The sequence below is a fragment of the Mustela nigripes genome, chromosome 5, assembly GCF_022355385.1.
Source record: "Mustela nigripes isolate SB6536 chromosome 5, MUSNIG.SB6536, whole genome shotgun sequence".
Lineage (NCBI taxonomy): Eukaryota > Metazoa > Chordata > Mammalia > Carnivora > Mustelidae > Mustela > Mustela nigripes.
This window is the reverse complement of record NC_081561.1, coordinates 26,974,095-26,984,967: the sequence shown is the minus strand read 5'-3', so window position 1 is coordinate 26,984,967 and position 10,873 is coordinate 26,974,095. Positions and strand designations below refer to the sequence as shown.

The following is a 10,873-nucleotide window of genomic DNA, read 5'->3' as shown; positions in this document are numbered from 1 at the left end:
AAAAGGAAGGGATACAAACAGGTGAAAAAAACTAAGCAATACACTATTTCCCAAGTGTATTTTGGTCAGTTTGTTAGAAGAAACTACATCTCAAAATTGTAAAGAAAGAAAAGTTAAAAAATAAAAAACAAGAAAGAAAAAGTTACAAATACAAAAATAAAATTAAATACAATGAAAGGATGGAATGTAATCGTAAAGATGAAAATTTTAAAAGACTTTAACAAAATAAAGCAAGAAGAAAAACAAAAAGAAGAAATAAAAGATTGAATATGATCAGACAGGTTGATAGAACAGAACCATACACTAGATTTTGGAGGTATTTTGGTCTGTTAGAAGAAACTGCATCCCAAAATTATAAAGAAAGAAAAATATATATATATATATTTATAATAAGATTATATACAATGAAGGGATAGAACATAACGTAAAAATGAAAATTAAAGAGGATTTAAAAAAGGAGTTGATAAGGTGCATCTGGGTGGCTCAGTCGGTTGAGTGTCTGCCTTTGGCTCAGGTCATGATCTCAGAGTCCTGGGATCAAGCCCTGCATCAGGCTCCCTGCTGTGGGGGAACCAGCTTCTCCCTCTTTCTCTGCCATTCCCCTTGCTTGTTCTCTCTCTCACTCATTCTCTTGCTCTCAAATAAATAAATAAAATCTTAAAAAAATTTAAAAAGAGTTAAAAAAATAAATTGTTTGAAAAAGGAAATAAAAAAAGTAAAGTTGAAAGACTAAAGAATCATGGGGGAAAAAGCCATGAATTCTATGTGCTGTATTCCCCCTAGAGCAGGAGTTTTGTTTTGTTTTTAAAAGATTTTATTTATTTATTTGACAGAAAGAGATTACAAGTAGGTAGAGAAGCAGGCAGAGAGAGAGGGAAGCAGGCTCCCCTCTCAGCAGAGAGCCTGATGCGGGGCTCGATTCAAGGACCCTGAGATAATGACCTAAGCTAAAGGCAGAGGCTCAATCCACCGAGCCACCCAGGAGCTCTAAGCTGGAAGGTTGTTTTGTTTTGTTTTAGTGCTGGAGTTTCGCAGTTCTAACCTTGGTCTAGGCTGGATATTATTCTGGGTCTTATCTTTTTGGGAGGGAACTGTTGCACTGATTCTCAAGTGTCTATGCCCTAGGCAGAATTGTACTGCCCTTGCCAGGGGACTGGGCTAGGTAATCTGCTCTGGTTTGCTCTGTTTGTTTTTGTTTGTTTGTTTATTGTTGTTGTTTGTTTTTAAAGATTTTACTTATTTATTTGACACAGAGAGAGAGCACAAGCTGGGGCAGGGGCAGGCAGAGACAGGGGGAGGAAGAAGCAGGCTTCCCACTGAGCAGGGAACCCAGTGCAGGATTCGATCCCTATACCATGGGATTGATGAAGTTCTAGAACCTTGGTGAGGTTCTGTGGGCAGAGGTCCGGAGCCGATGATCAAGAAAGAATTCTTGAGACATCTTTGGTGCAAAATGGTGGTTTATTAAAGCATAGGGACAGGACCCTTGGGCAGGAAGAGATGCTGCCACAGGTTGTGAGGGATAGCAGGTTATATACCTTGTGGTTGGGGGAAGGTGAGGGGAAGGGAGGTTTCAACGGAGTTTTCATATGTTAAAGAGGGCCTACAAGGTGCTGGGAGGAGGTCTTGCCCTTGTGGCTTGATCCATGCCATCTTTAGGCCAGCCATTAACATAAAGATAGTTGGGAGATTCTTGGTGGGGTGTTATGATCCTGCTATCATTTACATTCCCTTCTACCTCAGCTTCCTCCAGTTCCATTTATGGTGGGGAGGGAGACATTAGGGCTTCGGGAACTGAGAATTATTTGCCTCTGGAAATTTGTGCTATTGATAAGGTAACCTCCCTGTTTGTAGATCTCTAGGACATCTGTAGAGCAAGGGAGATTCCTGTCCTGCAGGATTGTGATCTCTGCAAGTGAACTATTTATTGTTTTATGGCAGTCAGGGGTGCCTGAGGAATGCTACACATATTATGCAGGGGAGCAGGTGGAGAGGGGGGGTGTGAGGCGCCAGCTTCTGCTCTGTCCTCAGCCAGCCTCCTGCTCCCTCATCAGGATCATGACTTGAACTGAAGACAGATGCTTAACTGACTGAACCATTCGGCACCTTCTATGTGGCTTTTGTTCCCCAAAGTCTTTCCTCACATCTTTAGAGGATGAAAATGAAAATAGTAGCCTCCAGGAGCTCCTGGGGGGCTCAGTGGTTTAAATCCTCTGCCTTGGGCTCCAGTCGTGATCCCACGGTCCTGGGATCCAGCCGCACATCCAGCTCTCTGCTCCACGGGGAGCCTGCTTCCTCCTCTCTCTCTCTCTGCCTTCCTCTCTTCCTACTTGTGATCTCTGTCAAATAAATAAGTAAATTCTTTAAAAAAAAATGAAAATAGTGTTAGGCCCCCCAAAAATGGATGCCCCAATAATGGGTCCATGATTAAAGGAGTGAGACTGATACAAAGCGAAGGTCAAGCAAAGCTTTATTTTGCGCCAAGCATCCAGAATCAAACTGATCGTCAAACAGACTGGTCAGAGCCACCTCTCTGCTTTCCAGGCTACCTTTTATAGAGCAAAGGCCATGTGGTTGGGCCTGGCCATACACAGGCAGCTAATTGAATTACAATTCACCCCACAGTAGCCATGGAAACTAGCCCATCACCTTGGTAGCTAGGAGACAGTATGCGCCTGGCCTGACCTACCCTTGTATTTGAGCTTTGTTACCTGAGGCTGGTTTCCAGGACTTGTTTTTAAGTCCCCTGGGGGACTGCTTAAGGGTTAAACAACAAAGTTATTGTTTAACCTCAATGGAAGCCTCTGGCTAAAATAAAAATATAAAATAGGTCCTTACAATAGTAGCTCCAAATCTCTGGCCTGGAAGACAAAAAGTTGGAGCCCCACTTCTCCGTGTGATTAAGTTTTAGAATATAGGTGAGGTTAAGTGGGGTGGAGTCCGGAGGCAAGATAGAATTCTTGAGACATCTTTGGTGCAAAATTGTGTGGTTTATTAGAGCATGGGGACAGGACCGATGGGCAGGAAGAGCTGCTGCCCCGCTATCCTGAGGAGTGGCTGCTTATAGACACAGGAGTTGGGTAGGTGAGGACAAAGGGGGTGTTCAGAAGGGCTGTCATGGTAAAGAAGACGGTCAGGATACTGGAGGCCTGGTTATTGTCAAGCCAAGGCTGTTTTTCCCTCTAATGAGGCACTAACATGAAGACAGCTGGGAGTTTCCTGGTGGAAAGTCACATTCCTCCTATTGATGAGGGAGCAGGAGGCTGGCTGAGGACAAAGCAAAAGCTGGCACCTTGCACCCCCCTCTCCAGCCGCTCCCCTAGGTAATGTGTGTGACATTCCTCAGGCACCCCTGACTGCCATAAGCGGAAAAACAAATAGTTAACTTGCAGAAATCACAATCTTGGTTTACAAATGTCATAGAGATCTACAAACAAAGAAGTTGCCTTATCAATTAGCACAATTTCCAGAGGCAAATAACTCAGTTCCTCAAGCCCTAAATAAAGTTAAATTTCTTCTAAACCCAAATCTCACTAACAAAGACACTTGATAGCAAAAATGTGAATCGCTTGCCAAAAGACAACACTGATCAAGCTGCAAGACCTCTGTTATCCCGGTACCTTGTAGGCCCTCTTTAGCATATGAAAGCTCCATTGAAACCTCCCTTCCCCTCACCTTCCCCCAACTGCAAGGTACATAACCTTGCCATCTCTCACAACCCCCGGCAGCAGCATCTCTTCCTGCCCAAGGGTCCTGTCCCTATGCTTTAATAAACCACCATTTTGCACCAAAGATGTCTCAAGAATTCTTTCTTGGTCATCGGCTCCAGACCTCAGCCCACCGAACCTCCCCTAGGTTCTAGAACTTCATCACTATCACACATCCTTGTCAATGAGCTTTAGGTTTAAAAGAAATTTAACTTTATTTACATTTCCTTCTGCCTCAGCCTCCTTCAGTTTTATGGAGGGGAGGGCAATGTTAGGGCTTTAGGAACTGAGTTACTTGTCTCTGGAAGTTAGGCTATTGATAAGGTAGCTTCTTGGTTGTAAATCACTAGGACATTTGTAAACTGAGGGACTCCTGTCTTGCAGGATTGTGGTCTCTACAACTATTTTTTTTTTTCCCCTGGGCAGCCAGGAGTGCCTGATGAATGTCACACAGGTCACTGAGGTGTGGGGGAAGGGGGCATGTAAGGTGCCAGCTTTTGCTTTGTCCTCAGTCAGCCTCCTGCTCCCCCATCATTACTATCTAATAAAACCTTAGTCATGAGAACTTTCAGATAAATATTGGTGAGCTACATGCTTGGGGATGATTGCCAACCCGTATCTTGGAGGGTTTAGAGATAAAAGAAGTTTCCAAAGGAATTTTTATATGTTAAAGTAGACCCACAGGATCCTGGTTGGGGCGGGTTGGTCAGGCTAGGATTGCCTTTTGTCCCTTAGCAAAGTATTAAGGTGGAGGCAGTTGAGTCCCTAGAGGAATGTCACTCTGCCTGTTTCAGGGGTTTGTCAGTGGGTAAGGAAACTTAGTAACTTTTCTTCCGCCTCTGTTTCCCACATCCGGTGCACCCTTGGAGAAAAGCAGTCAGTCACTCCTGTCTCCCTGGTCTGGCCACACTCTGTGCTCACCTGGCCTGTGACAGAGCATTTCTTTCTCCAGCACATGGTCCTGTTATGAGTCTTCAAACCCAGCAGATTCCTGTGGCATGCTCCTGTGCTGCTTCTCCCAGGGAAGGAAGGGGAGTCTCTCCCAGTTCTGCTGCTTATTGGGCCCCTGCAGTGAGGGGCCCGACTGTGCTATGGAGCACAGTTTATGGCAACACCGAGCTGAGAGCCCACTCCTGGGCTCCATCTTTGTAGCTTTGTGGCTTCCCCACTCTGATATCTGGGAGCTCTGCCATGCTCAGTCACCCCCTCCTTTCTGTGACCCTGAGGGTTCTGTGGCCACACTGTCCCAGGGAGGGTTCCACTCCAGCAGGGCAGACTTATAAAAGTTCTGATTTTATTCTCCACTGCTCTATCACTTGCTGATAGCCGGTTGATGGAGCCCCACCGTCCCTCCCCCCACTCATATATTGCTGATGAGGGAGCAGAAGCCTAGCTAAAGACAAAATACAAGCTGATTTTCTGTGACACCACCCACCCATAAGTGGGACTTTCTTCCAGGAAGCTCCCAACTATCTTACTATTTTTTAAAGATTTTACTTATTTGAGAGAGAGAGAGAGAGAGACAGAGAGAGTGGAAACATAAGCAGGGGGAGTGGGAGAGGGAGAAGCAGGCTTCTAGCCTAGAAGGGAGCCTGATGTGGGGCTCAATCCCAGGACCTGAGCTGAAGGCAGATACTTAACAACTGAACATCTTAGTGCCCCTCCCAACTATCTAATGTTAATGTTTTACCAGAGGGAAAAACAACCTTAGGTTGATAATGGGCTAGACTTCCAGTTTCCTGGGGTCGTCTTCAACATGTGAAAATCCTTTTGAAACCTCCCTTTTTCCTTACTTCCTCCAACCCCATTGTATATGATTAATTTCTGCTCACAACCCTAGTGCAGCTCTTTCAGCCCACCAGTCCTGTGCTTTAATAAAACCATCTTTTTGCACCAAAGATATCTCAAGAGTTCTTTCTTGGTTGTCAGCTCTGGATCCCATCTGAATCTCACCTATATTCCAAAACCACAGCATTGCCTCTGATTCTCTTCTACAAACCTCCTACCTTGCAGGAAGTGGTGGCTTTTCTATTTGTAGAGTTGCAGCTGTTCTTTTATTAGATCTCAGGTTGTTTGCTGGTGTTCAGTCTGGTTTCATAGCTATCTAGCTGAATTCCTGGGACCAGACGAAATTAAGGTCTCCTCCTCTTTCACCATCTTGGACTTGATTCTGTATTCTATATCTTTTACCAGGGAAATTGGAAATCTTGGCTCCTAGTAACCTGGACATACTTGCCTATTTGCTTTATACTAAAATATACATAAAACATATATACATAAAATAGCTTTAAAACTGCAACAATTAGGGACGCCTGGGTGGTTCAGTTGGTTGGACGACTGCCTTTGGCTCAGGTCATGATCCCGGAGTCCTGGGATCGAGTCCTGTATCGGGCTCCCAGCTCCATGGGGAGTCTGCTTCTCCCTCTGACCTTCTTGTTCATGCTCTCTCTCATTCTCTCTCTCTCTCAAATAAATAAAATAAAATATTAAAAAAAACCCTGCAACAATTACTACTCCTAACAATAAAATTACTAAATAAAATTTTATATAAATTTGTTGTTCTCTTACTCCTTAGAATATTTACCATAAAGGATGTACAGAGTTCTATATTCAAAAGTCACCAGAAATAATTATTTTCTTTAATAGGTACCTTAAAATTTGCTAAATAAATAGGTTTTATTTGCTTTAATTTCTAATATTAGACTTTGATTTTTCTTTCAAAATTAATTTCAAAAAAATTAATTTCAATTTTGAGGTGCTTGTGATGAAGTTCTAGAACCTAGGTGAGGTTCAGTGGAGTGAGGACCATTGCTGTGAGGGAGGTGTTAAAGTCCCCTACTATTATTGTATTATTGTTGATGTGTTTGTTATTAATTGGTCAATATAATTGGCTGCTTCCATGTTAAGGGCATTGAAGGACGCCAGGTCAGAACTATACTATAGCCTATAAGTTTTAACATTCTTTTTATAACCAGCTTATGCTAACTAAGAAACTGTGGCCAGCTGACCATAGATAAGGGAGTCAGCAAGCAGCATAACAGGATAACGAATAGCAAAAATCTGTGTTTAACCCAGCTGTTTCTGGCTTCTGTATAATAATGCTTCTAATGCTCTGCTAAGAAATGAAAAATTGCTTAAACCCTCAACTCTAAGGAGCAAGAGGCTGGCTGAGGACAAAGCAAAAGCTGGCGCCTTGCACCCCCCCCCCTCACCCGCTCCCCTCCATATGTGTAGCATTATAAATAGTTAACTTGCAGAAATCACAGTCCTGCAGGGTAGGAGTCTCCCTTGGTTTGCAAATGTCCTTGAGATTTACAACAAAGAAGTTACCTTACGTTTGATAGCAGGAATGTAACATTTCACCAGGAGACTCCCAATTGTCTTTATGTTAGTGCCTCATTAGAGGGAAAATAGCCTTGGCTTGATAGTAACCAGGCCTTCAATATCCTGATAGTGCTTTCATTCGCATGCGTGGGCTAACTACCGGCCAGTTCTGCTTCTGTAAGATTGCTTTGTCTGCTTTCGCACATGGGTCCTCTGATCCACTCCACTGACGCCAAGTATGCCTGTTCAAACTATCAATCAGTCAGCTCAGCCCCTCCCGAAACTTGTTTGTCCATAAAAATCCTGCACTACCCCAGCCTGGTGTGCTCAGCTAGCAGGAGCTGCTGACCACCCGCAGGCGCGCGCTGACCACCCGCAGGCGCCTGCGAAACAATAAAGAACGTCTTGCTGTTTGCATCCTGTGGCAGTGTTGAATTCTTGGGTAAGGGGATCCGCAGGTCTTTCAGCATAAGTATTTACAATTGTTAGATCTTCTTGTTGGATAGATCCTTTAATTATGATATAGTGTCTTTTCTCATCTCCTATTACAGTTTGGTTTAAAATCTAGTTTGTCTGATATACGGATTTCTACCCCAGCTTTCTTTTTATGTCCATTAGCATGATAAATGGTTCTTTCCCCCCTCCCTTTTTTTTTTTTTTTTTTAGATTTTATTTATTTATTTGACAGAGAGAGATCGCAAGTAGGCAGAGAGGCAGGCAGAGAGAGAGGAAGGGAAGCAGGCTCCCTGCTGAGCAGAGAGCCCAATGCAGGACTCGATCCCAGGACCCTGAGATCATGACCTGAGCCAAAAGCAGCAGCTTAACCCACTGAGCCACCCAGGCGCCCAATCTGGTGGTGTCTTTGTATCCAAAATGAGTCTCTAATAGACATCATATTGATGGATCTTGGTTATTTCTTTTTAAAAATTTTTTACTTACTTGTCAGAGAGAGAGAGAGAGAGAGAGAGAGAAACAGAGAGTGAGCACAGGCAGGTGAGTGGCAGGTAGAGGGAGAAGCAGGCTCCCACTGAGAGGGAGTCCAATGTAGGACTCAATCCCCAGACCCTGGGATTATGACCTAAGCAGAAGACAGATGCTTAACTGGCTTAGTCACCCAGGCATCCCTGGTCTTGTCTTTTTTTTTTAAAGATTTTATTTATTTATTTGACAGAGAGAGATGACAAGCAGGCAGAGAGGCAGGCAGAGAGAGGAGGAAGCAGGCTCCCTGCCGAGCAGAGAGCCCAATGTGGGGCTCGATCCCAGGACCCTGAGATCATGACCTGAGCTGAAGGCAGCGGCTTAACCCACTGAGCCACCCAGGCGCCCCTGGTCTTGTCTTTTTAAATCCATTGTGATACCCTATGTCTTTTTTTTTTTTTTTTAAAGATTTTATTTATTTATTTGACAGACAGAGATCACAAGTAGGCAGAGAAGCAGGCAGAGAGAGAGGAAGGGAAGCAGGCTCCCTGCTGAGCGGAGAGCCTGATGCGGGGCTCGATCTCAGGACCCTGAGATCATGACCTGAGCTGAAGGCAGAGGCCTTAACCCTCTGAGCCACCCAGGCGCCCCGACCCTATGTCTTTTGATTGTAGCATTAGGCCATTTACATTCAGGAGTAATTATTGAAAGATATGAATTTAGTGCCATCTATTATCTGTAAAGTCCCTGTTATTGTAGATTGTCTGTTTCTTTCTGATTTTTATTAGTTTTGGCTTTTCTCTCTGCTCAAAGGATCCCTTTACTGTTTCTTTCAGAGCTGTTTTAGTGTTCACAAATTTGTTTTGTTTGTCCTGGAAGCTCTTTATTTCTCCTTCCATTCTGAATAACAGCTTTGCTGGATGAAGTATTTTTGGCTGCTTATCTCTCACATTTAGCACAGTGAGTATATCATGCCAGTCCTTTCTGGCCTGCCAGGTCTCTGCAAATGGGTGTGCTGCCATCCTTATGTTTCTACCCTTGTAGCTTAAGGACATCTTGTCCCAGGGCTTCTTTCAGGAATTTCTCCTTATCTCTGAAATTTGCAAGCTTCACTACTATGTGTGGAGGTATTGACCTATTTTTATTGATTTTGAGGGGCATTCTTTGTGCCTCCTGTACTTGAATACCCATTGCCTTCCCCAGATTAGGAATGTTCACAGGTATAATTTGTTCAAATAAACCTTCAGCCCCCCTCTCTCTTTTCATCTTCTGGGGCCCCTATCATCTGGATATTATTTTGCTTTATGGTATCTCTGATTTCCCAGTGTCTCCCTTGGTGATCCAGTAGTTGTTTTCCCAGGTTCCCTATTTCCCATCATTTTGTCTTCTATATGCTGACTCTCTCCTGCCTCATTTATCCTAGCGGTGAGAGCCTCCATTTTTTACTCCATCTCAGTAATAGTTTTTTTGTTTTGTTTTGTTTTAGTATTAGCATTTTTAAACCTACCTAGTATCTTTATAATCATTGTTTTGAAAACTAGTTCCAACATCTTACTTATCCCTATTGATTAAGTCCCTGTCAGTGAGTACTACCTCCTGTTCTTTTTTTGGGGGTGAGTTCCTCTGTCTCATCAATATATTGAGAACAGAATAGATTAAAGAGAAAAGATGAAAATAATAACAACAGAAAAAAACAAACCAGAACAAAACAAAAACAAAACAAAATAAGAAAAAAATCCAAGAAGAAGTAAACCAGAACAAAACAATAAACTAGATCCTGGGTGTATTTTGGTCTGTGAAAAGAAACTAGATCCCAAAACTGGAAAGAGAAAAATTTATATATATACAAAAATAAAATAAAATAAAATACAATGACAGGAAATGTACAATGAAAAAATATATAATGTATATATGAAAATAAAGATAAAAATGAGTAAAGAAAATAATTGAAAAAATAAGAAAATAGGGGTGCCTGGGTGGCTCGGTGGGTTAAGGCTCTGCCTTCGGCTCAGGTCATAATCTCAGGGTCCTGGGATCAAGTCCCGCAGCAGGCTCTCTGCTTGGCGGGGAGCCTGCTTCTTCCTCTCTCTCTCTGCCTGCCTCTCTGCCTACTTGTGATCTCTGTCTGTCAAATAAATAAATAAATTCTTTAAAAAAAAAATAAGAGGGGCACCTGGGTGGCTCAGTGGGTTAAAGCCTCTGCCTTCCGCTCAGGTCATGATCCCACAGTCCTGGGATCAAGCCCCACATCAGGCTCTCTGCCAGCAGGGAGCCTACTTCCTCCTCTCTGCCTGCCTCTCTGCCTACTTGTGCTGTCAAATAAATAAATAAAATCTTAAAAAAAATAGCTGGAAAAAATAAAATTGAAAGACTAAGGAATAATTTTTAAAAATCCCACAAATGGTATATACTGTTTTCCCCAAGAGCTGAAGTTGTGCAGTTTTCTATGATCAGTAAACTTCGCTAGTGAATTGTTCCTGCTCATCTTCTGGAGGAGGAGCCGGTTGTGCCGATTTTCAGGTGTCTTTGCCCTGGTGGAAATGTCTCCCTTGCAAAGTGGCCAGGCTTAATGTCAGAAGCTCTGGATTCCACTATGGGGTGATATTTTGCTCCTTGAAGGCTTTCAGCACTGATGGTGAAGCTTCAGAGCTGGGTTCTTGTCTCAAGGAGTCAAAGAATGAATCTCCCAGATAAAGGAGAGTGAGTAAAGTGATAAGAGTTTTAAGCAAGGATACAGGAAAAGCTCCCAGGAGTGAGAGGAGTCCAGACAGGGTTGCAACCAAGGTCTTTTAAGCAGTCCTTTATTGAAAGCTAACCAGGGAACTTAAAATCTTTTTGACTTCTCTACTGGCAGCACCATTGATTAAGGACTAGTGATAACATCTTTCATGGCTTACTTCCTTTTAGGGTTTGATTATTTTCTG

General features: G+C 43.2%; 1 protein-coding gene across 1 annotated transcript in view; it reads right to left on the bottom strand.

The window, feature by feature from the left end:
* Window positions 1-780: 780 nt before the first annotated feature.
* RPP21 (ribonuclease P/MRP subunit p21) overlaps window positions 781-10,873 on the bottom strand; it is a 17,145-nt gene continuing 7,052 nt past the window's right edge. Inside the window, exon 6 of the mRNA XM_059399726.1 lies at window positions 781-2,339. Within this exon, the coding sequence (XP_059255709.1) occupies window positions 2,197-2,339 (143 nt within the window). The 3' untranslated portion in view covers window positions 781-2,196. The remainder of the gene's footprint in view (window positions 2,340-10,873) is intronic.